General features: G+C 36.0%; 1 protein-coding gene across 1 annotated transcript in view; it reads right to left on the bottom strand.

Annotated features, from left to right (window-relative positions):
- SLC12A2 (solute carrier family 12 member 2) overlaps positions 1-27,291 on the bottom strand; it is a 117,752-nt gene that overhangs the window by 55,004 nt on the left and 35,457 nt on the right. Inside the window, exons 3-9 of the mRNA XM_049648456.1 lie at positions 26,945-27,020; positions 26,551-26,646; positions 7,070-7,209; positions 5,227-5,337; positions 3,107-3,215; positions 672-799; positions 491-575 (exon numbers count right to left, since the gene is read on the bottom strand). Coding sequence (XP_049504413.1) covers positions 491-575; positions 672-799; positions 3,107-3,215; positions 5,227-5,337; positions 7,070-7,209; positions 26,551-26,646; positions 26,945-27,020 — 745 coding nt within the window. The remainder of the gene's footprint in view (positions 1-490; positions 576-671; positions 800-3,106; positions 3,216-5,226; positions 5,338-7,069; positions 7,210-26,550; positions 26,647-26,944; positions 27,021-27,291) is intronic.

The following is a 27,291-nucleotide window of genomic DNA, read 5'->3' as shown; positions in this document are numbered from 1 at the left end:
GTCCTGTTTACCAGAATCATTTTTTTATGACAGAAAATGCCAAATGTTGTTTAAATGTCTTGAAACAATCTTCATACGTAGTAAGATTAACATGCAAATATAAAATAATGACCATAAGCAAAAATATTAAAAATTTTATAAAGATCACAAAGTAAAATTCACTTACTTCTACACCATTGTATTACATTTTCTATAAACTGTAGCTCAGTGAAATTTAAGTTTGCAAATAAGACTACATAATTTTCTAATTTACTTTAATAAAAATCTTAGAGGAAAAAACAATAGAGCATCTGGTAGTTTAGCTAATGCCTATAAAATCATTACCAGTTTATTTAAAACTCTCTCTGAATTAAAATATGCAACTCTAAACCTTCTTACTGAAATATTTCTTAATTTAAAAGTTAGAAATAGAAATGTCATGGAAATAAATACTTAAAGTGTGTACATCATGAAATTTCTGAAACACATAAAAAACTATATGGTTATTTACCTACGGATACTGCAATTCCTATGTAAACCACTGTAGTAATTAAAATGGCTAAGAGTGTTCCTTTGGGTATGGCTGACTGAGGATCCTAGAAGGCAAGAAAAAAAATTTAAGTCTACCTTTAAAAATAATATACATCTACCGTTTTTTATACAGAAGTGATCCAGTACCTTGTAATACTTACCGCAAGATCACCGGAGATATTTGCTCCGGCAAGAATCCCAGTTGCGGCAGGGAAAAAGATGGCAAATACAGAAAAGAAAGTCTCTTCCTCCCGAAAATCCGGTCCAAAGTTCTCATTAAATATTTCAGCTATGGAGAACAAAATGTCTTTGGCAATTAATGGAAAGCAGATTGCACCATTATAATTTAGGTCAAGTCTGAGCGATACATATGCACGATCCCTCGTTTTTTTTCAGTTCAAGTCACTGGTAAATTCTTGAATACCTCCTAGGTGAAGTCTGGCATTCCTCTTTTCTTATATGAGGGAACAGTTTACAATCAAAATGATGATTTGACTTCGGTCATGCGTACTAGTCCATATACCTTACTAATTATGTTTCAAGCACCTCTGCCTTGATTGGTATCACTAGTCCAGATGTCAATCAAAGCATGGATAAACTTCTTAATGTCTGGGGTCAGTCAAGGAAACAAGAAAGGAGGTAGAAAAACATCATACTAACATGGAACCATTTTTTTCTTACATCTAACCTACATACTATCTGTATAGCTTTCTCTACTTCCTAGTGCTGACCTGTTTATGCTTCGATGCTGAAGTATTCATCAGGCTTCCACAGAATTTTAGCTGAAGCAAACTAGGTAAAGTCCCTTTCCATTGTAACAATAATCAAAGCTTTAACTAGTCCTACTGTTTTCATCTATTATGATGGGCCCTGACAATGAAATAACCCGCTAACTGTCATTTAACCATCCACCCATCCACCAGTATCTGAGTGTGTGCCATACGCCAGGTCCTCTGCTAGAGCCATCTGGTAGCTCACTACCTTAGTAAGATGAATGGCAAGATAGCAAAGCAGTATCAGTCACCAAGAAAAAAAGTCACATTCCAAAATTTATTTAGATTTATGTACTTCAGACTGAGATAAATCTAGATATGCTACTTATACAATATTTATTACTATACTAGATAGCTATGCAATACTTTTGTAAAGTTGCCAAGGATCTGAAACACAAGGAAATGAAAAACGTGGCAGTTATTTGTAGCTATTCTGAAGTCAACCTAAGTCACAAAGAGGAAATATATAATTACTAGGAATATTTTTAGAAGTAATCATCCACTCTAATTTTTAACACTTCTTTTAGAAATAAAGTTGCAAAAAGAAATGCTCAAAAAAATTTTTTTATCCTAAAAAAACACTTAAGTAAAAAATCACTTGTAATTAAAATAAATGTCACAATTTATGAGAGCATAAAATAAAGAAAAGGAACTACCTAAGTAATGCTACTGAACTTCACTTCTGGCATGCATAGTAGACACCTGTCCTCCCAATGGAGAAGATAAAGAATTTAAAGCCCAGCTTAGAATCAGGCATGAATACCACTCATAAAAACATATTATCACACTATCAACCCAGGACCAGAAGGCACAAATAATGGGTTGTGAAGAATGGAAAAGCATCACTGGCTCAGGTAAAATCCTTGGAACAATTCCTATCAGAAAACCACCCAGGCCAACTAAGTCAGTGTCTGATATAAGCCAAACCAGTGCTACTCACAAATGTTCTAAGGTCTGTACGTTATCAGTGAGCTTACACCAGGGTGTAGACCAACTAGGGGTCTAGTTTGCACAATTTGGGTCAGCTGATTTTTGTTCCCAGTAAGACTTTGTGAAGGAAGAAATGCATTGATGTACATTCTGTATCTTTTCACAGATCTGTGTGAGCAGCTCTGGGCTATACAATTTTGCAGTATAAAAGCTACGTCTCTTCCTCTAAGGCTGCAAAACCAGGAATTTTGATGAACTGAAGACAAGTCTATTTATTACCCTAAGTGGTGAGCCTCTATGATGCTGATGCAACAATTGTTTCCTGCTCCATTTTATCCTGTGGAGACAGGATGGGTTGATCCAGTAGGTGGGGAGTTGGGGTGGAGGGGGCAGTACAGAGAGACACTTTGGGGAATAACAAATGACAATTTCATCAATCAGATGCAGAATGAAAAGGGTTACAGAGGTGAAAACTGTGGAAAATTCTCACAAATTCTAATGACAACTGTAGAAAAACTTAAGTTGCAATTACACCAAGAAATGAATGTTTCTTTCACAGGTTTAGGCACTTTGGGTTGTGAAGAATGAAAAAGCCATGTGAAAACACAAGTTACCATTTCAGTTAAAAACTCCCTAAATTATAAAGAACAAAAGCACCTTTCCTCAGTAGCACTGATTTTTCTACTTCTATTACCTTTTGTTGCTAATAATGAAAAACCAAAGGGTTAAATAAAAGTGGTATTTTACTCTGTAACATACATAAAAGAGACAATACTAAATTGGAGTAACTATACCAAAATCAATTCTATTACAAAGAACCTAAAATATACTAATCTTGTTTACTAATGGAATGTTATAATAAGCACCTTTAAAATTGTTTTTTTTTTACTTACATTTATAACCAAAGAAACCTTTGGGCTTCTTACTGTCCAATGGGATGAATGTTCCTATGACGAAATCAGCAATAGCAAGAAGTAGAATCACCAAAAGAACAATCTGAGCCTAGAAATTTCAAATATTAAAAATCAAAATCAAATCTCTCATGTCTATACACTGATTCACTTTCACTACCATATAACTTGCATGAGGGAAAGGATTTGTCTTGTTTTCCCAGAGCCTCAAACAGTGCTAAGCACAAAGCAAGTGCTCAATAAACTTTTATTTTTAATTTTTTAAAACGTTTATTTTTGAGACAGTGTGAGAGTGTGAGCAGGAGAGGGGCAGGGAGAGGAGACACAGAATCCGAAGCAGGCTCCAGGCTGTCAGCACAGAGCCCAACGTGGGACTCGAACTCACAAACTGTGAGATCATGACCTGAGCTGAAGTCAGACACTTAACCAAATGGGCCACCCAGGCGCCCCTCAATAAACTTTTATTAAATGAAAAATCTTTGAAGAACTATCCAAAAATGTTCAATATGCTCGGAAGAAAATGGATAGCAAACGTAGAACCAGCCCATGTATTTCTGAAATTAAAGATGTGCATGCCCTCCAGTAAATCATAAAGCACTATAAATTCCACAATCTGTAGGCTTTTCATCCTTTGTGGTTATTTACTGCCCCCTTAAGTACAATGTTGACGTGGGGAACATATCTGTTACAAACACAAGTTTTACACCAAGTCCAAAGACAATGCTGAATGTGTGACACCTGCAGGAAAAGACGAAGAAAAAGTACAGAAAGAAGACAATATCCAGGAGGAGGATCTAAGTAGCAATGGGTCTGGGGGAACAATCTATGAGAACAACCCCTCCTCCTGCACTCTTTTTGTTTTGTTTTTGTGAGGCCTAACTGATGTGTAACAATGTTTTAGTTTCCTGGGTACCATGCAATGATTCAGTATTTATACACATAAATTGTGAAATGACCAGAATAAGTCTAGTTAATATCCATGACCAGAGTTAAAAATTTGTCTTTTCCTGTGATGAGAACTTTTAAGATATACTCTCTTAAAAAAGCAACTTTCAAATATGCAGTAGAGTTAACTATAGTCACCATGCAGTACATGACATCCCTATGACATTTATTTTAGAACTGCAATTTTATACATTTGACTCTGTTTACTATTTTGCCCCCTACCCTCACCTTTCCTCCTCCACTCTTAACCTCCCAATAAAGTGGAGCAGATACTCCAGAAAACCTGTGTCATCTGTGGTAAGAAAAACTGCTTGAATGAGAATCATGTCCCAGGTAGTATGAAATTCTATTATTTTCAGTAAAGTCAACTGGTTAAATGTGTAAGTAAATGATTTAATTTTATACTAATGATTTAAGAAAATAACCCTTAATCTTTACAGTTTTCCTAATTTTTGATCTGGTAACATTATCATGGCTCATATATAGCACAGATGTGTGATCTTACATGACTTAAAAAAGGAAACAAGAAGAAACCTAAAAGGACTTAGAGATCCTCAGCAGCATCTGTGTGGATGTGCATTAGTCAGGAAAATAGAGTTGTGCTGAGGAATATTTTCTCAAAGGTACAGAAAGAATTCCAGTTGCCCTGCCTACATGTTAACATGTGACTTCACCAATTCTTCCCAGTAACAGTGCCCTTGGCTTAGGTAGTTGGGATTTCTGAGAGTTCAATCGCAAGGAACAAGATTAACTTTTCTGATCTCTATGGGCACTAGTTTGAAGTTTATTGCCCCTGTGTTAATTTTCGAAGTTGAACTTTTAAATAATTACAAAGCCAAGAGTTTAATTTGGGCTCCTAACATACTGACCAGAGTGATTCTAAAGAATGTAAATTAAGATTAGGGGAAGGGATGGAAGGTAGGAAGTCAAAAGTTAGAAAGTACTGGGTTTAAGTGGATGCTGGAATGACTGTTATCTCCAAATATTCCTTACCTTGTCAGATAGAAGATAACCTGATACATAAATTTCTCTGAAAATGGCCACTTAAGGAATCTTCAAAATCTAAGTATATTACCACACTTAACAGTGGTCCCTAATAAGTTCTAAAAGTTGACATATTAAATATGTACAGATATTCCAATGATGTCATTGCTTACTTTTGCTTCCCACTCCATTCCAGCTACCGAGATACCTAGAAGGATCACCACTGTAATGGCTCCAATAATTCGGATATCATTGATTTCATCTATCATAAGTATGGAATGTTCCTAGAAGAGAATTATCAATGTAATGAACGATATTAATTACTGAAGTAAACTATTTAATTCTTTTTTGAAACATTTCAGAGACATGACAACACCTTACATGAAAAAGTTAGATAAATGACTATGGAATGAATAGGGAGGCCTAAGGAAAAGGAATAAATAACTATGTACTATTGAGGTATCATACAATTATCTCAAGATATCAAAAATATGATCAAATTAATAATGCTGTATTTAATACAGATTCAATAAATCAAAAATGAAATTGGTAACAAGCAAATAAAAATCATAGTATGTCAAAGCAGTACCAACAGGATTTTTTCAAGAAATATATTTTGTATTCACTGTGATTAGCCAAGTCATGCTTTTGAAAATGGTCTTTTATACTGTCTAAGAAATGAATACATTTTTGCCCAAAATCACACTCTTTCCACTCTACAAGTAAAAATGTTTGTGGTTTAATTTCAATGACATTAAAAACATGCTAACAAATTAAATAATGTAAAAACAGGAATTCATAATAGTTACATTGCTTGCTTTCGTATAGCCCTTGCTTTTCTCCATCCCTTTGGCCTATACAAAGAAGGTCAATGCCAATGTAAGTCTCAGTCCTCCTCAGATTTTACCCTTCCTACTGTACTGCATATTACTGCAGAAGAAGAGTTACAACCTAACCTAACATGAACAACTACAGGTATCTCTCAAGGTTCTTCTCATTTAAATATGTCAAATCCTATTTCGCTTGTACTGCTTTAACTACACACATCCCAATGCCTTTTTTAAACAAATGCTCTCCTAAACTCCAGAGCAGTATTATCAACTACTTCCTGGCCAGCTCTACTGGGATGTAACTCAGGTTCCTCAAATTAGACATCCCAAATTAAACTGCCCTGTGTTGCTATTTCGAAGGGAAGGCCATTATCCTCCATTTGAATCACCAACTGAGAAATCTGTATATAAACCTGAAAATCCTTTCCCTTTCTCTAATTTTCCATAAGCCCAATAATCATCAAGTCCACTCATTCAACATTTAAAAAAATCTTTCCAGTTCACTACACTTCTCCAGCCTCACTGGTCACTGTTTGAACGTATGCCAGCATCCCTCTCCCAGGATAGCTACAATCTTCTAAATGGTCTCCCTCTCCACCTGTGATCCCTCAGATCCATTCTCTACTCGAGGGCCAGGGGTTTCTTTAGGCACCAATCTGATCACGTCCCAGCCCCTAACTCTGATCAAGATTAAGACCACAATTTAACAGCAAACAATACCTTTCCTGATTTGACCCTTTTTTTCCTCTCTTTAGTTTTAAATCTTTAGGCTCTAGTCATAAAGAAATATTTACAGGGTTTTTGTTTTGTTTTGTTTTTTAAACAAACCATACTCTTCCAGGCCTTTGTTTCCTTTTCTTCCCTATTCCCTTCATACGATGCCCCATTCCTCTGACCCGCCTGCTAACACCTAGACTCCCATCCCTGGAAAACTCTTCCTTACACTCCTGTGCTACCCCCTTTCCTGGACATAGGTTAAGTGATTACCCTTTGTGTTGCCAAGGTCTCCTACAACTACCCACTTGTGACATCGTATTGTCATTATTTTTTTGTCTATCTTCCACACTAAACTTCTTGAAGGACGTGTTTTGCGTCCATGACAGCTTTCCTAGCATCTAACATGGGGAGTGGTACATAACCCCCTCAATAAACATTTGGGAAACCAACGTCTAAAAGGGGAAATTACCTTAAGCAGCTCCACCACAGTTTCTGCAAATCCAACCACATACATAGCAACTGCAACAGCATTGGCAAAAGCGAAGATCAGGCCAATTGCGCCACCAAATTCTGGCCCTAGACTTCTAGATATTAAATAATATGCTCCTCCTAAAAGAAAGAACAAAAAAAGTAGTAAAGTTAGGATTTTAAATGTCAAACAATCCTTTTAATTTCACAAGAATTCAGAAAGCACATGCCTCCCGTAAGCACAGCAGTTAAATTAACGAGCAAGTGGGTGAGCATATTTTCAGGAAGAAACAAAAGAATTCTTAACAACCCACTTCATTCATTAACAGTTCTCAACATCCAGAGAATTCTGCCTGTATCAAATATAAAATCATCCAGCTATTTAAATCCTTATTTTCTCTTCTAAAGCTTAGACTAAAACGGGCAACAGCCTTCTGCTCAGATTCACAGATACCAAGATCATCTCCCGATGGTTTTCTAAGTAGTGCTTTTAATGTTAATGTAACTTTCAAAATCACAGTTGAGATTATTTCAGTTACTTAAATTAATATGGGAATTTGTTGGTAATGTGAATATTAAGACTAAGCAAACTTCATAAGAAAATTTCACAAGAAACTGCGAAGAAGCATATGGTGGTCTCCTAAATAGATAGTTTATATTTTCATAAATCCAGCCTACATGCAATAGTCAACAAGGACATTAAATGAACTATCATGAAGCAAGTGTTTTTCTAACCTAAATATTAACCAGTATTATGATTTTGAGTCAATCTAACGCTTAGCTCTAAGAATTCTTCTAAAATTCTAATTTATTTATGGCCTCTAGGTAATTATCAAACTTAGTTTTAATAATAATGAAGTTACATGAAGTTATATACATTTTCTCTTAGATACTAATGAACTGTTTAGTTCATAAGACTGTATAATGAAATGCCTTTTAATAGTTGAACATTTCTCCTGTTCTTCTAGTATAATGAAGACAAATACAACAAAAAATCCTATAGTTTAATAAAGTACTAAATACACAAACTTCATTTTGGACATACCTATAATAGGTCTTATAGTTAATTCTATCAATTCTCTCAAAAAAAATATTCTACACTTTAAATCCATCCACCCCAAACTTCCTTAGTTACTTATTTTACCAATTAATCATTTCCACCACCTTGGAAATCTTGGGGAAAAAAAACAACAACCTAATCCTATGTATTGATTGGTCTTATGTATTTTTTTTAACTCATGTTTATTTTTTAATTTTTTAAAATGTTTATTTTGAGAGAGACAGAGAGCAAGCAGGGGAGGGGTAGAGAGAGACGGAGACACAGAATCTGAAGCAGGCTCCAAGCTCTGAGCTGTTAGCACAGAGCCCGACATGGGGCTCGAACCCGTGAACTGTGAAATCATGACCTGAGCCAAAGCTGTATGCTTACCCGACTGAGCCACCCAGGTGCTCCTGGTTTTATGGTTTTTAATCAGATGAAATTACTTAAAAATCTCCCAGAAATATTTTTGAATACTAAAAAAGTTCTAATGGACTTATATAAGGACAGTTTTTTATGTCAAATAAAGATCTTAGTGTAAAACTAAATCATAATCTAATTAATCACAGGAAAATTCCTAGAATACTCTAATTATCAAGCCTATATTTAACATATGTTCTCAAAATTGATTTAAACTATCTTTGTTTAATGCCAATACCAACAATGAATTACATATTATTTATCCTGATTTCATAAATGAGAAAATTAAGTCACCATGAAAGGTTAACTGAAATCAACAACGACTCATGGGTTTCAACAGCTGACAATATAAATTTTAAAATGAGAAACATAACCAACAGGACCTGTAAAAGCAGAGAATTCATCCATCATATGCTTTACAGTTATGATTTCAAGTCTTTCTATTACTAAGAAGAAAAAATATGTATCTTCAGGTGCATTCAATATGCGGGAACAATGAGAAGGGGAAATTCACCTCAGGAATGATGAATAAAGGTAGGCAAATTCTGACATTCCAGAACTGTATTTTATCTTTTACAAATTAAGATGTGTAAACCTTAAAGTTTCATACCAGTTTTGTTAATTTTTAAACCATTTGCATTTTTTCCAAGAATATAAGAAGAGCAAATGGATAATAGAAAATAAAAGAGCAGCTGCTGTTCTCCTTATACTTTTACTCCTGATGTAAATGTTCTCTGCCCTGTTTCTTTCACTTCCACTCTTGCTTCCTAGAGGAAACCAGTTTTAAAAGCTGTTTTCCTTTTTTTTTTTTTTTTTCATTAGCATCAAAAGATAGTATTAAAGACCTACTACTCTCAGCCTGGTATTTTACTAATTGGCATAAAGTACGTATTTATCTTCAATTTAAATTTGCTTTGTTACAGAAATAAACAATATAGAATCTAAAAAAACTGTAAAGCAGATCAACGAAACCAAGAGTTGGTTTTTTGAAAAAATAAACAAAATTGACAAACCTCTAGCCAGGCTTCTCAAAAAGAAAAGGGAGAGGACCTAAATAGATAAAATCATGAATGAAAATGGAATTATTACAACCAATCCCTCAGAGATACAAACAATTATCAGGGAATACTATGAAAAATTATATGCCAACAAATTGGACAACCTGGAAGAAATGGACAAATTCCTAAACACCCACACGCTTCCAAAACTCAATCAGGAGGAAATAGAAAGCTTGAACAGACCCATAACCAGCGAAGAAATTGAATTGGTTATCAAAAATCTCCCAACAAATAAAGTCCAGGACCAGATGGCTTCCCAGGGGAGTTCTACCAGACGTTTAAAGCAGAGATAATACCTATCCTTCTCAAGCTATTCCAAGAAATAGAAAGGGAAGGAAAACTTCCAGAATCATTCTATGAAGGCAGTATTACTTGGATTCCTAAACCAGACAGAGACCCAGTAAAAAAAGAGAACTACAGGCCAATATCCCTGATGAATATGGATGCAAAAATTCTTAATAAGATACTAGCAAATCGAATTCAACAGCATATAAAAAGAATTATTCACCATGATCAAGTGGGATTCATTCCTGGGATGCAGGGCTGGTTCAACATTCGCAAATCGATCAACGTGATACATCACATTAACAAAAAAAAAGAGAAGAACCATATGATCCTGTCAATCGATGCAGAAAAGGCCTTTGACAAAATCCAGCACCCTTTCTTAATAAAAACCCTCGAGAAAGTCGGGATAGAAGGAACATACTTAAACATCATAAAAGTCATTTATGATAAGCCCACAGCTAACATCATCCTCAATGGGGAAAAACTGAGAGCTTTTTCCCTGAGATCAGGAACACGACAGGGATGCCCACTCTCACCGCTGTTGTTTAACATAGTGCTGGAAGTTCTAGCATCAGCAATCAGACAACAAAAGGAAATCAAAGGCATCAAAATTGGCAAAGATGAAGTCAAGCTTTCGCTTTTGCAGATGACATGATATTATACATGGAAAATCCGAAAGACTCCACCAAAAGTCTGCTAGAACTGATACATGAATTCAGCAAAATTGCAGGATACAAAATCAATGTACAGAAATCAGTCACATTCTTATACACTAACAATGAAGCAACAGAAAGACAAATAAAGAAACTGATCCCATTCACAATGGCACCAAGAAGCATAAAATACCTAGGAATAAATCTAACCAAAGATGTAAAAGATCTGTATGCTGAAAACTATAGTAAGCTTATGAAGGTAATTGAAGAAGATATAAAGAAATGGAAAGACATTCCCTGCTCATGGATTGGAAAAATAAATATTGTCAAAATGTCAATACTACCGAAAGCTATCTACACATTCAATGCAATCCCAATCAAAATTGCACCTGCATTCTTCTCGAAACTAGAACAAGCAATCCTAAAATTCATATGGAACCACAAAAGGCTCCGAATAGCCAAAGTAATTTTGAAGAAGAAGACCAAAGCAGGAGGCATCACAATCCCAGACTTTAGCCTCTACTACAAAGCTGTCATCATCAAGACAGCATGGTATTGGCACAAAAACAGACACATAGACCAATGGAATAGAATAGAAACACCAGAACTAGACCTACAAACGTATGGTCAACTCATCTTTGACAAAGCAGGAAAGAACATCCAATGGAAAAAAGACAGTCTCTTTAACAAATGGTGCTGGGAGAACTGGACAGCAACATGCAGAAGGTTGAAACTAGACCACTTTCTCACACCATTCACAGAAATAAACTCAACATGGATAAAGGACCTGAATGTGAGACAGGAAACCATCAAAACCTTAGAGGAGAAAGCAGGAAAAGACCTCTCTGACCTCAGCCGTAGCAATCTCTTACTCGACACATCCCCAAAGGCAAGGGAATTAAAAGCAAAAGTGAATTACTGGGACCTTATGAAGATAAAATCTTCTGCACAGCAAAGGAAACAACCAACAAAACTAAAAGGCAACCAACGGAATGGGAAAAGATCTTTGCAAATGACATATCGGACAAAGGGCTAGTATCCAAAATCTATAAAGAGCTCACCAAACTCCACACCCAAAAAACAAATAACCCAGTGAAGAAATGGGCAGAAAACATGAATAGACACTTCTCTGAAGAAGACATCCGGATGGCCAACAGGCACATGAAAAGATGTTCAACGTCGCTCCTTATCAGGGAAATACAAATCAAAACCACACTCAGATATCACCTCACGCCAGTCAGAGTGGCCAAAATGAACAAATCAGGAGACTATAGATGCTGGAGAGGATGTGGAGAAACGGGAACCCTCTTGCACTCTTGGTGGGAATGCAAATTGGTGCAGCCACTCTGGAAAGCAGTGTGGAGGTTCCTCAGAAAATTAAAAATAGACCTATCCTATGACCCAGCAATAGCACTGCTAGGAATTTATCCAAGGGATACAGGAGTACTGATGCATAGGGGCACTTGTACCCCAATGTTTATAGCAGCACTCTCAACAATAGCCAAATTAGGGAAAGAGCCTAAATGTCTATCAACTGATGAATGGATAAAGAAATTGTGGTTTATATACACAAGGGAATACTATGTGGCAATGAGAAAGAATGAAATACGGCCTTTTGTAGCAACGTGGATGGAACTGGAGAGTGTGATGCTAAGTGAAATAAGCCATACAGAGAAAGATACCATATGGTTTCACTCTTATGTGGATCCTGAGAAACTTAAAAGAAACCCATGGGGGAGGGGAAGGAAAAAAAAAAAAAAAAAGAGGTTAGAGTGGGAGAGAGCCAAAGCATAAGAGACTGTTAAAAACTGAGAACAAATTGAGGGTTGATGGGGGGTGGGAGGGAGGGGAGGGTGGGTGATGGGTACTGAGGAGAGCACCTTTTGGGATGAGCACTGGGTGTTGTATGGAAACCAATTTGACAGTAAATTTCATATATTAAAAAAAATAAAAATAAAAAAATAAATTTGCTTTGTTAAAAATTACACATTCTGGGGTGCCTGGGTGGCTCAATAGGTTGAGTCTCCAACTCCTTATTGTGGCTCAGGTCATAGTCTCACAGTCATGAGATTGAGCTGTATGCAGGGCTCCATTCTAAGTATGGAGCCTGCTTAAGATTCTCCTTTTGTCTCCCTCTGCCTCTCCCCTGCTCGCACTCTTTCAAGGAAAAAAAAAAAAAAAAAAAAGAGAGAGATTCAAAAAACTATATAATTTGTGATAGTAATAGAATAATGGAAGAAAACCATATAACCATTTCAGAAGATGTAGGAAATACATAGCAAAATTCAATATCCAACCATGAACAAATATTCTCAGCAATTTAGAAATAGAACTTCCTCAATCTGACAAATGACATCTTCAAAAACCCCACTAACAACTTCTTAGTTGTGATATATTGCACTCATTCCATTTAAGACTGAGAACAAGGTAATGATATCTATTCTCACCACTTCAATTAAACACTGTAGTGGAACTCCTAGCTAATTCAACAAAAGAAAGAAAAAAAATCCTAAAAATTGTAAAGACAAAGTGTAAGCCATGTCTATTAACTGATGATACATCTGTTTATGTTTAGCCAGATCACAGACTAGTGGGACTAAAATACAACAAGTCTATTTTATTTCTATATGTAAGAAACAAAAAAAAATGGAAAATAAAATTTACAAATACCGTTTGACACAAAGGACATGAAACATGTAAGGACAAAGTTAATAATGTATATGCTAGACATCTATACAGAAATATACAAAACAATGCTATCAGAAACAACAGATCTAAATATATGGATATACCATTTTCATAAACTGTAAGATTCAATACTTTTAACATAACCATTCTTCCCAAAAAGATAAAAAAAAATTTTTTTTTAATGTTTATTTATTATTGAGAGAGAGACACAGAGCATGAGCAGGGGAGAGGCTGAGAGATTGAGAGACACAGAATCTGAAGCAGGTTCCAGGCTCTGAGCTGTCAGCACAGAGCCCGACACAGGGCTTGAACTCAGAAATCACGAGATCATGACCTAAGCCAAAGTCAGACACTTAACCGGCTGAGCCACCCAGGTGCCCTCCAAAAAGATTTTTTAAAAGATTTTTAAGTTTATTTTGAGAGAGAGAGTGAGAAAGGCATACAGAGAGGGGCAGAAAGAAAATCCCAAGCAGGCTCTGTGATGTCAGTGCAGAGCCAGATGAAGGTTTGGGTGTCACAAACAACGAGGTCACAGAGTATGAGATCATGACTTGAGCCAAACCCAAGAGTCAGATGCTTAACCAAACGAGCCACCCAGGCACCCCCCAAAATATTTTTAAGGCTGAAATCCCAAAGCCCCACTAAGATTTTATTTTATTTTATTTTTTTACTATTTAGCAGAAAACACCTAATTCAAAAATTTATGTAAAAATGCAAACGACCTAAAAGAGCCAAAACATTCTTAAAAAAGAAAAACAAATTTGGAAGTCTCTGAAATTATAAAGCTAAGCAATCAATACTAACTAGCATAATAGGAGAAACAAAACTTATCAATGAAATAGCATATAGTCTAGACAAAAACACAATAAATTTTTCAACAATGGCACAAAAATAAATTCAACAGAGAAAAGATAGGTCGTTTCAAAAAATGGTGCAGGAACAAGTGGATACGTACACAGTTGGGTAGCAAGAGGAGAAAACCACAACCTCTGTCGCGCTAATATTAAAAAGTTCCTTTGATACTACTAATAGTCAAAACCTAAGCTACTATAAAGATTCTAGATAAAACAAAGAAGAATATCTTTAAGACCTTGGGATAAGCAAAAGATTTCAGGCCAGTAGATAAAAGCTGTACACGAAAACACAAGAATCTGGATTTCATCAAAATAGTAAATTTCTACACTCTGAAACATAGCATTAAAAAAATTATAAAAATGTAGAGGCAAGTCAAAAACTGGGGGGGGGGGGGAACCCATAATACAGATGTTAGACAAATCACTTGTATTCAGAATATATTTAGAAACTCCTACAAATAAAAAAAGATAACACAATTTAAATATTGGCAAAAGATTTGAATACATTACAAAAGAAGATATACAAGTGGTCATAAGCACATGAAAAGATACTTACCATAATTAATTATCTACAAGAATAGCTATAATTAAAAATACATAACAAGTGTTGGCAGTAACATGGAAAACTATTAAGTCTCATATATTGATGGTAGTATAAAATGGTAAAACCACTTTGGAAAACTATTTGGCAATTTCTTATAAACGAGACATATAAATACCCCATGAATCAACAAATCCACTCATAATCTCCCAACATGAATAAAAACATAGACATCGACACAGACTTGTCTAAGAATATTCTTGTCAAGTTTATTCATAATAGCCTCACACCAAAAATAACCCAAATGTCCAACAATAAGTACTAAATAAACAAATTATTGTTACTACAAATGTACAGTCATAAACCAAAGTAATATACAGTAAAATGTATGTAGTAAAATACTACACTACAGCAAACTACTAACATATAGAATGACATGGATGAATTCTAAAAATATTATATTGAGGTATGACACAAAAAGAGTACCTTTTAGGTAATAAAAGCCCACCTTGGGCTAGAGGTGAGGGAATGATTATAAAGGAAGTTTCCAGTATGATAAAAATACTTTGTATTCTGATTGAGCTAGGTTTATATACTTACCAAAACTCACAGAACTGTAAACCTAAAATCTACATTTCACTACGTGTGAATTTTACTTCAATAATATTGTTCTAATAAACTGTAAATCTACTTTCAACAACCATCATTTTAAAACTTAAAAAGTATACCCTAGTCAAAATGATATAGCAAAAAATCTTCACGCATGTTAGACTTCGAGAGAAGATTAAATGGATCCCAAGCAAGTTCATCAGCTCACTGATTACAACAAAAGGAGTCAAAAATTACCTTTAAGATGAACCATGTGTTAAAGTTGTTTTTAAAAGGCACTTAAATTCATCTATATATCTTTCTGTAAAAAACAAAGAACCCAACCCTAATTCAGGATGAGCACAGAACACCTGCAAAATGAATGGACAGACTGGTGACCCAAATTTTTCATCACCACCTAGCACCCTCCCTCCTCTCCATTCACTTCTGTGGTTGCTGAAGTGTAAGCTCACAGAATCCTAGTACTATAAGGCAACTCACAGGTCATTAAGCCAAACCCCTCATTTTACAGGAGTACACAGAGATTCAGAGAGGTCAGTGAGTATAATAGGTGACTGGTAAAGCAATGAAAAGACCAAAGTGATCTGCTATTTCGTCCCACAAGTAAAATCAACACTAAAAGACTGCCTATTACTATTAAGAATTAATTTAAAACTCCATGGAAAAAAACAAAGCTCTATTACAATTGTACTTTAAACTTAGGCAAAACACTAAAAATCTTTTCCTCGGCTTTTACCTGAAATAAAAAATTTCATGAATGATAAATGGGTAACAAAGGTTTTTGCAAAGTATCCAACATTTTACAAGAAACCGACCTTACCCTGTTTCTTTTTTTAAACAGGAGTCATTGGATTTGATACCTCACTTCCCAGTAAAGTATCTTGCCAATTTTTGTCGTAACGCATTAATCAACGATTACCTTAGCTTTTGCTGATACGAAACATAAAAATGAAAAACCCATAATTAACCAATGTGCATGTGCATGTGCACGGTAAGGAGCAATTTTTGATTAGGACCACATTTACTAATCCATCTTTGTAGAAAGTGGAATTATCAGATACAGCTATTATGAAACTATTATGAACATTCAGAACAAATGAATTCAACACGAATTATATAGAACCTTCAAAACTAAAGTACACAGAGACAAAAAACCCCACAAAACTACAGGCAGGAAGGGAGGAGCAGTACTTAACTATCTTTTGAACACGCACTCTGGATGTCTTACTACCAATTATGCCACAAAACAGACATTTCTTAAACCACACATGGCTCTTAGAAGTTCTCATCACAAGGGAAATAACATGTTTTTCTTCTTTTTCCCTTCTATCTGTACGAGATGATAGATGTTAACTAAACTTATTGTGGCAACTAATTCACAATACCATGTAAGTCCACTCATTATGCTGTAAGATCTAAACTTCTTCAGTACTGTATTGTCATTACATCTCAAACTCTAAGAAAATAAAAACTACACATGGCTCAGTTTAGCACTACATGACTCTTCTTACCTGCTAGCAGGGACTAAATGTTGTTCATTAATGTGAAAAGTATTTTAATATTTAGAAACACCAACAAACCTGTCCAAGTCCAGTTAATTTCTTCTGAACTATTACACTTTCTTTTGTTGTAACTAGTGCTCTTCCTTGGATAAAAACTGCACAAGAAATCTTATTGTCCAAAATGATGTTAAAATATCAGTCAACAAATGATCATCCTCAGTGCCTCAGGTACGAGTAAGACTGAACAAAATCAAATTTTGACCCAAGTTTTCTATTAAAATGAACTGCTTTCAAAGAGGAGCTTCAAAGTAATTCGATGTAAAATACAAACTAATTCAACTATGAGGTAGAAAAACAATCCCATATAAAATTTGAAGGGTAATGGACTCAGTTAAAATAAAAGTTAATTTAACAAGGTGACACTGTGATGGGTTAATTTTATGTATCAACTTGCCTAGCCCTGGTGCCCAGACATGAGATCAAACATTATATTCTGAACGTTTCTGTGAGGGTATTTTTATTTCATTATTGTTTTTAAAGTTTATTTATTTTGAGGCAGAAAGACAGTGTGAGCCGGGGAGGGGCAGAGAGGGGGAGAGAATCTCAAGCAGGATCCATTCAGTCAACATGGAGCCAGATACGGGGCTTGACCTCACCAACTGTGAGATCATGACCTAAGCCAAACCAAGAGTGAGATGCTTAACCAACTGAGCTATGAGGCAGCCCTGTGTGAGGGTGTTTTTAGAGGAGATTTACATTTAATTGGTGGAATGTAAATAAAGCAGTTTGCCCACCATAACGTGGGTGGGTCTCATTCCATCAGCTGAAGGCCTGAATGGAACAAAAACAAACCTCTCCATAGCAAGAGGGAGTTCTGCAGGAGACAGCCTTCAGACATCAACTGAGAACACCTTGTCTCTGGGTCTCCAGACTGCTGACCTACCCTGCAGGTCTTAGATTTCCCAGCCTCCATTATTACGTGAATCAAGTCCTTCAAATACGTCTTTCTAGACACACACAGACACAAACACACCTTATTGGTTCTGTTTCTCTGGACACCCCAACTACAAAAGTATTACAAGGTAAATATACAGAAATCCATCATATTTCCATATACCAGCAAGAAACAGTAAGAAACTAACTCTTACAATAGCACAAAAACCAGGAAATACTAAAAAATATCCTCAAAATCTGTGTACTAAAACTTTAAGAACTAGAGAGAGATAAAGCATATTTGTGAAATGAGAGCCCTAACAGTTGTTAATTCTCCCCAAGCTGATCTCTATACTGAACCCAAGTTCATCTAAATTCCAGCAAGACAGTTTTCAAAAATTGACAAGATAATTCTAAAATATATATGGAAAGGCAAGAGAACTAGAATAGCCAAGACAATTTTGAAAAAGGGCAAAGTAGAAGGAGCTATAATGCCCAACTTCAGGCATTACTATAAACCACAGTACCAAGATAGTATGGTGTTAGATTAAGGGCAAATCTGCAGACAATGTACCAGGAGAGAGTCCAGAAACAGACTGACACATGTAGGGTCAATTAATTATTTTCCAGATTTACTGAGATATAACTAACATATAACATCGTATAAGATACACAACGTGATGGGGGCGCCTGGGTGGCTCAGTCAGTTAAGCATCGCAGTCTTCATTTCAGCTCAGGTCATGATCTCACAGGTTGTGTGTGGGATCGAGCCCACGTCAGGCTCTGTGCAGACAGTGCAGTGTGCTGCGGATTCCCCCCCTCTCCCTTCCCCTGCTCACACTCTCTCCAAAAAAATAAACCATTAAAAAGACACATAATGTAACGTGCTGATACACATACATATTGCAAAATGTTTACCAGCATAAGGTTAATATATTCTTTACCCCACAGAATTTCCATTTGTGCTGTTGTTTTATGGTAAGAACATTCAAGATCTACTCTCAGGAACTTTCGAGTATACAATACTAATTATAGTCTGCATGTTGTATGTTAGATCCTCAGAACTTACTCTGCTTGTAACTTTAAGTCTGACCAACTTCCTCATCACTTCCTTTGCTCATCAACCCCTGGTAGCAACTTTTCTACAATCTGTTTCTAGGAGTTTGGCTTTTTTAGATTCCACATATGAGTGAGATTATACAGTATTTGCTTTTTCTAACTTATTTCACTTGGCATAATGCCCTCAAGGTTCATCTATGTTGTTGCAAATGGCAACGTCTCCTTTTAAGGCTAGATAATACTCCGTTGTGTGTGTGAGAATGTGTGTTATTTTTTTCATGCATTCATTCACTGATGAACACTTAGGTTGTTCCCAAGGCTTAGCTATTGTGAATAATGCTGCAATGAACACAAGAATGGCAACATTTCTAACAAATAGTAATTTCACTTCCTCTGAATAAATATCAAGGAAGTGGGACTGCTGGATGATATGGTAGTTCTATTTTCTGAGGAACCTCCATCCTGCTTTCCACAGTGGCCATACCAATTTTCACTGCCAACAGTGCAACGGGTTCCCTTTTCTCTACATCCTCACCAGCACTTACGGTCTCTTGTCTTTTTGAAAATAACCATTCTAACAGGTGTGAGGTGATAATTCATTGTGGTTTTGATTTGCATTTCCCTGATTATTAGTGATGTTGAGCTCCTTTTCATGAACTTGTTGTCTTCTTTGGAGAAACGTCTGTTCAGGTACTTTGCCCATTTTTAGTTTTTATTATTTTTTTAATATTTATGTATTTTGGGGAGAGACAGAGTGAGCAGGGGAGGGTCAGAGAGAGAGGGAGACACAGAACCCAGATTCTGAGCTGTCAGCACAGAGCCCGACACAGGGCTCAAACCACAAACTGCAAGATCATGACCTAAGCCGAAGTCAGACACTTAACCGAATGAGCCACTGGGGCGCCTTGCCCATTTTAAAATCAGATTGTTTGGTTTGTTGCTATTGAACTATGTAAGTTCTTTCTCTATTTTGGATATTAACCCCTTATCAGATACATGATTTGCAAATATTTTCTCCCATCCTGTAGGTTGTCTTTTCATTTTGCTGATTGTTTCTTGTGCAGTTCAGAAGTTGTTGCTTTTTGTTTGATGTTTGCTTTTGTCATTTTGTTGATTTTTGCTTTTGTTCTTGTGCTTTTCCTGTTGTATCCAAAACATCACTAGCAAGACAAAAGTTAAGGGGCTTTTTCCCTATACTTTCTTCTAGGAATTTCATGGTTTTAGGTCTTAAATTTAAGTCCTAAATCCATTTTGAGTTAATTTTTATGAGTGATTTAAGATACAGTTCCAATTTCTTTTGCATGTGAATATCCAGTTCCCATTTAAGAGCCTACTGTTTTTGCACTGAGTATTCTTAGCTCCCTTGTCAAATACTACATGACTCTATACGCATAAGTTTATTTCTGGGCTCTCAATTCTATTCCACAGGTCTATGTACCTTTTTATGTCGCTACAATACCATTTTGATTACTACAGCTTTGAAATATAGTTTGAAATCTGGAAATGTGATGCCTCCAGCTTTTTTTTCTCTCAAGACTGTTGGACTCTTCAGGGTATTTTATGGTTCCATGGTAATTTTTCCCATTTCTGTGAAAAATGCCATTAGATTTTGACAGGAATTACATTGAATTAATATTGAAGGAAACTGGCCATCAATAGACGAATGGACAAGGAGAATGTGGTATGTATACATAATGGAACATTACACAGCCATAAATAAGAATGAGATTGTGTCATTTGAGACAACATACATGGACCTAGGCAGGATTACGCTATGTGATCTAAGTTACACTGACAAACACAAAAAAACCATGATTACACTAAGTGGAATCTAAAATAACCAAAAAAAAACCAAAAAACAAAAAACAAAAAACAAAACCCTACCTAAACTCCAGATGAATAAACAAACAAAAAGCAGAATTCAGACCTATAAATACTGGTAACAAACTGATGGTTGCCAGAGGGAAGGCAGATGGGGAGTTGGGCAAAGTGGGTGAAGAGGAGAGGAAGATACAAGCTTCCGATTATGGAAGGAATAAGTCAGAATGGGAATAAAAGGCACAGCACAATACTCAATATATTGTAATAGCGATGTAATGACACAGATGGTAGTTACCCCTGTGAAAATATTATAATGTAACAACTTGTCAAATCACTAAGTTGTGTATCTAGAACTATGTAACATTGTGGGTCAGTGGGTCAAGTACCCTCAAAAAAAAAAAAAATTAAAAAAAAGGTTCAAAATTTCTAACTAATAAAAATCTCCAGAAAGTTGTTAGCCACCGAACAGACGAAAATGAAGTTTGTGACCAAACATCCTTTGTTTACCGTGGATGAAATGATCAATATATATAATATGAATCATCTATATACTCTACTGTATCTGTGGAAATTTCATAAAATAAAGGTTTTGTTGATGTACTGAGGAAGAGACAAATCAAAAGGTCAAAATAACGAAAAAGTAATAAACTTAGGAATGAGAAAGTAAACTATTTAACATTTACTGTTCAAAATTCATCTAATATGTTTAGAAAACACACCAGAATTTTACAGCAATAAACCACCTACTTCTGTATACTGACCAATCAGTTTATCCAAAGCCACCTTGTGTTAACATTCTGAGGAACGATTTTGAGAATACAATGGGGCAATAATGGACCCAAAAGGATCCAATATCCATTTTGGTTACTGTTCTAGGAAATACATTCTAATACCCTGGTTTACCAATACACAATACTTTGTGTGCCTGTTAACACTGGTCAAATTTGCTGTATTCTGTTGTCATTATTAAGTCAAGTAGAGAAAGATATGTGAACCAACACGGAATCTTCTGACTAGGACTGAGTGCTATATTACCACTGTAACTGATCACTTTAAATATTAAACTTGAAGAGTCAAGACATAGAGCCCTAATTCTGCAGTAGACAATTTCAGAATGAAATTCAAGTATTTTTAATCATTAAAGACTGGCAAAATTGAAATGCCACTAAGTAAGTCAAAGAGAAAACCCAAATGAAAAATTATTTACAACTACTTGCCAGATTCACATTTGAGCCACTTGTGGTTTGTTAAGTCATGTTTTTACTAAACTGAAAACACAATGTTATGTTGAAGTCTAATAAAACCTCATAATACAACTGTTACAGAACTGCCTTTTACAGCTTCTTCAAACATTTCACTGATCTGGAAAGCTGTAATTTGAAAGAAATTAGCAATAAAAGGAAAGAACTATGGAGCTTATTTCTAAGTTACAACTCATTGCTTGGTGATGACAGGAATGAATAGTTACATAATAGACTAAACAAAAAATTGCCAATCAATGATAATCTGATTTTACTAATACAGAAAGCACTTTCTGTCACTTAGAATCCATGTGAAAAATGTTACGATTACTTCCAATATTTAGTTTTACCTATATACAGAAGGCTTCATTTCAGCAAAATGAAACAGAAGTATATAAAGACAATCCTGACATACTGCAGAAACTTAAAGATTCATCAGTAAAATCTGCATAACATTTAAATTTGTTGAAAAAATTAGTGTGTTTCATTTTCGCTCTCTTCATCCATACAAATTATACATGGGACTAACAACTGTGATGCATTAAATCTGATAATGTAGGTCAAAAGCATGTTATCATGCCCAGCAGTTATGTTTCAAAAAATAATTGCCACTATTATCTGAACACAGCTCCAAGAAAATAGGATCTTGTCTGACAGTGATGGTTACAAACCCAGTGCCTGTCACCAAGAGCTCAACAATTACCTGTTGAGTGACTGAAATACAAGTAATATAAAATTTCATCTTGGTCATTTATGTTGATTTTACATGTTCAGAACTACTCCTCTGAATTTGGTGTAACCTGGATTTTTATTTGAAACTGTACTAATCTCTGTTTTCAACTTAACCCTCAGGTCATATAACACAATACAATGAACAACTAGTATTTACACTTTCATGTTATAAAAGGCTGCCTCTGCTTGTCCTCTATGTCATAAACGAGTTCATATTCACAGACTAATTATTTGTGGATGGAAGAACTTTGGCCTGTGACATCTAGAAAATGCAGATCTCAGTGAAAGCAGCCGCTGGCCAGCACCATCTGGGTTGCGGAACTTGTTGAACATGACGCAGGTCGATTCTGTAAAACCCAGGTCTCAACACGGACACGATTTGTGGCACAGTAAAGAGCCCTGGCTCCTGACTATCTGTACAATGTATGTGTCTGTTGGGCTAAGGACTATGCCAGAGATGAAGGTAAAGATGTGCTGAAGTTACTCAGCACTGCTTGTCTTATTCTGTGCAGGGAGAGAACTGAGGGGATGATGCTCTCACCTGCTAGTAGTTGTAATGATTATCCAAACATCATTACTAAAATCTAATCAAGCCCAAAACTAAGCATCTTATATTTTTTAAGTTTTGACTCTTTTTTTTTTAAAGAAACCCTGAACGTTGTTATATTATTTTTATCCTAGACTTCATAACTGGACATTATATTTGTTTATAAGTTAGCAGTTATTTCATATTTAAAAAAACTACACTTTTATAAATTGGTATCTGTTTAATCTCCAAAATGTACTGTTAAAGCCAATGTTAAGGTTACTTGGTAAACTTAAACCTCTCCTATGGCAAAAAGCACATAGGAAAAGTATACATTTCACATACTGCCACACAGCTGGAAACATACCCTAGAAACCAAGAATAAAATATTATTCAATATTAATAAAATATAAATCAGTGTATAAGTTAAGAATCAAGATAAACTGTTGAACACTACCTCAAGTAGTTCTTTATATTAATAAGATAACTAGGCAAGTTCAAAAGGAGTCTCTCCAAATTAAAACCACTACAGAGAGCAACCACAACTTTTCAGTAAAATATTTCCTTGTTAATTCCCTTAATAATCAATCATAGAAAATTGAGATGGGCCTCAAAACATCACTATTCCCATGATATCCTTCCATTTCTCCATTAGATATCTAAGCCTTCAGCACCCTGACCCTATGGACACTTCTAGCTCCATTCCTCTCTTCCCTATGTAGCCCTTTTAAGAGAGGAAGTGAAAATTAATCCTGTGATGGGGCTAGAGGAGATCCAAACTTGGCACTCTTGGTCCCAACCCACTAAAAGACAAAGTAGTTTACAGTTACAAATGGCAAACAAACTCATACCTATACATGAGTTTTAAACCCTAACTCTCTCCCTCTTTTTCTCCTTAGAAAATTATGTCAGATAAGGATTCCTGGGTGCCCGACTGGCTCAGTCGGTGGAACGTGTGACTCTTGATCTCAGCGTTGTGAGTTTGAACCCCATGTTGGGTGTACACATTACTTAAAAAAAAGGGGGGGCGGATTCTTGTTCCAGAGACATTCCCTGTCTGGAATTTGATCTAGTCATCCTATAGTGTCTAAGTTCCTGTCTCCCTTGCGTATTATATAAAATGCTTCCTGGAGCTACAGGCAATGACATAGTTCAGATTCAATTTCTCAGAAAACAATGGTTCAGATACTTTTATTGAGTAAAGGGCTTACAAAGTTGGAAGATTTTAATTTTCTTTCCTTCTTCGCTTATCACATAGAATAATTATCAGAGAACAAATCTCATCAATTTCTTGCTTACACTGAGTTTAGGTAAGGACACTTTCATTCAAGAAAGCTTGACTCAACAGGAGATTCTTTATATTTATTTATCAATTTTGCTAATAAGTTAGTTCCCTAGCATTCTTCAAAGGTAAAAAAAATGAAAAGATCTTTTTTTGTGGTGTCTGTGAACCTAAGGATTTTATCATCTATTATATCTTCATTCAAAACAGTTATTAGTAGTAGTACTGCTGTTCAAATTATCCAAACTTAGGTCAGTGTTAGCTTCTTCAAGTTGGCTCCTGGGTCCTTTTGACCTGAAACCAAGCACCTTTGTTACCTCTCTACTTTCCAATGTGAAAAGATGTCTAGGCTCTTGTAGTACATTTCCTGCCCAGATCTGGAAATCAATTGTTTCTCTAAGGTCCCCTGGTTCCTCTGAATGAAAATACACAACATAGGCACTAGGGGTGCTCACTGCTACTGGGCTGGTCATTTGTTACAGGGAATTTTTATGCAAAGAAGTAAGCGACAGGGACTTTTGGAATAAAACGTGTGAATCACAACAATATATTCAACTTAGAATCATGACTATAGGATGCAATATATTCTCGCCAGATTTAGACTTGTATCTACTTTGTGGAACATAAATAAATCCCATTACGGCTGTCCAAGTCCATGAAGCAGATAGAGGTGACAGAAGGGGCTTACAGTCATTGAAAAAAAACTCCACGAAACTTTCACTGCAGGTGATGAAACAACTTTTTTATATTCTGTCAAGGATCAGCCAAATTTCCAAAGTCACCAACAAGTGAAAACTGAATGCCTTCTAGCAAAGTTTCAAAGTCTGTGGTCAAAGTCTCTAAAGTACGTGTATTCATGGATATATATAAAAACTACTGGCAGTATCAAAAGATGAAATGGCTTTTCAGTCATGATGTAGGAGAATCTATGCTTCCCCTAAGTCTGTGTTCACATGGAGAATAACAGTCTGTGGGATTCATGCTGCTAACGGCTTCATGCCCCAGTGCCCCCATCGAGGCTTACAACCTAGACTGGAAAGCCTGAAGATAGGGACAAGTTCTTTGGTGACTTGCTGGTCCCCACAAGTACCTAACACCGCATTCGTTTCTCCTTTCACTTCTATTGCCCAGAATGGAAGTAGCGGAAATAAAAAAAGCATGGGGCACCGAGTACGCAAGAAGCCAAAAAGAAAGTCTCACTGTAGCCTGACGAAACACTTTTGGGCAAATCCATACCTTACACCACAATATGGCTCAGTGTAGACTCATGTACACATAAAACTTCAGCCAAGAGTCATGCATGCTTGGCACGGCCATAATCATATTGCTACTAGCTTCCCCCAGGGCCACAGTGATTTGGATATTCTGGTAAGTAAGAAATAGGAAGACGATGAGGAAGAATGAAAGGCTCAATGTAGTTCTCTAAATAGCTGATGCAGATAAAACAGAAATTGTGTACACATAATGTCAAACTGATCTGTAAAATAGGTGAGGCAGATGGTACAGGTTGATCCTCTTGTCAGTCGATCCACTCTGACAACTTTACAGGAGCTGCTAAAGTCCATGTTCTCCCCTTTCTCTAGGGGATCTCCTCATTTCAGCTAAATGACGGGTTCTGATTTGGAAAATGGAATTCTTCTCTTCTTGTTCCAAGAGGTCCCAAAGCCATTCCCCTGATCTCTTGGGTTCTCTCCCTTGGCAGGAGTGGGGGGGGGCGAGGTAAAATCTCACAAGGCAGATCTTGTGGACTCCAACGAAAGAGGCCTCAGGGCACCCAAAGAAGAGACCAAGACTTGATAGTGTGGATTCCGAGTTCTGGGTGTAATACACCAGCTGTCAGGTCATGGGAAAACAACTCTGTCAAAGTTCCCCTAAATGGGAAGAATGAGGTTACACCTATAGAATACTAAACAAATACTGGATGCATGCCACTCATCTAAGGGCTGAAATCTGGGAGGAGGCAATAAGGGGCAACCCAACTGAGAAGGAATCGGTTAGAAGCTCCATTCTTGCTACAAAATACATTGAGCATCCTAAGTAACTGGACACATACGTGTTTTTGTATAGGCTGAAATAAAATTTTATATTTAAATACACTAGTTTGAAAGTGCTCAGTATCATTCCTCACCTATACAGACCTATGTTGCTTTTTGAAAGGTAAAAAATAATTTAAAAATTTAAACCTCACTTTATTAGTAACAGTAATCTCGTAACAATGATGTGAGAAGACTGAATTTACCTCCTCGGACAAATCCATTAGTAGCTATTGCTGATGTAGACAATCCTGTGATAGTTGTCACAACAGTGGCCATTATAATTACAACAACCGACAGACCTTGAGGGGAAAAGAAAAGAGGCTGAGAAATACTTATTTCAACTTGCTATATCTAGAAAAGGTTAATAAACCTAATTTACGTTATAGTAAACAATTACCTTATTTTTACCCCATTTTAGAAAAATCAAACCAAAATTATAAAAAAAGGAACATTAAGACAACAATCTGATACAAAGAAAAAACAGTGTACAATAATTTCTAATTGTTTGAATTTTAGGAGGTTCCCAGGCTAGATGAGCACACAGCTACTCTGCTTACTCATTCTCAAGTGAATCAAGCAGTATGGAACTTCGCTTACCTATTCCAGCTTGACCCACAATCCACGACAACCTAATGAAGAGCATCACACCCCAAATGTTCAACATACAACGTACCTAGAAAAGAAAAGAAGCCAAGTTACAGATGAAGCAAAGTGATCAAACATAGTACATCAGTAAATGTTAAACTAGCCAAAAGGAGGATAACATACATTTAGAACTATAGAAAATCACTTTAAATCTCTTATCCTTTTCTTTATATTATTTTTAAAAGAATTTACTGAGAGCTAAAATGTAAGCTAATTTAAGAATAATATAGGGGCGCCTGGGTGGCGCAGTCGGTTAAGCGTCCGACTTCAGCCAGGTCACGATCTCGCGGTCTGTGAGT

This window comes from Panthera uncia, assembly GCF_023721935.1.
Source record: "Panthera uncia isolate 11264 chromosome A1 unlocalized genomic scaffold, Puncia_PCG_1.0 HiC_scaffold_17, whole genome shotgun sequence".
Lineage (NCBI taxonomy): Eukaryota > Metazoa > Chordata > Mammalia > Carnivora > Felidae > Panthera > Panthera uncia.
Note: the sequence above shows the minus strand (reverse complement) of the source record. Positions and strands in the feature narration are given on the sequence as shown.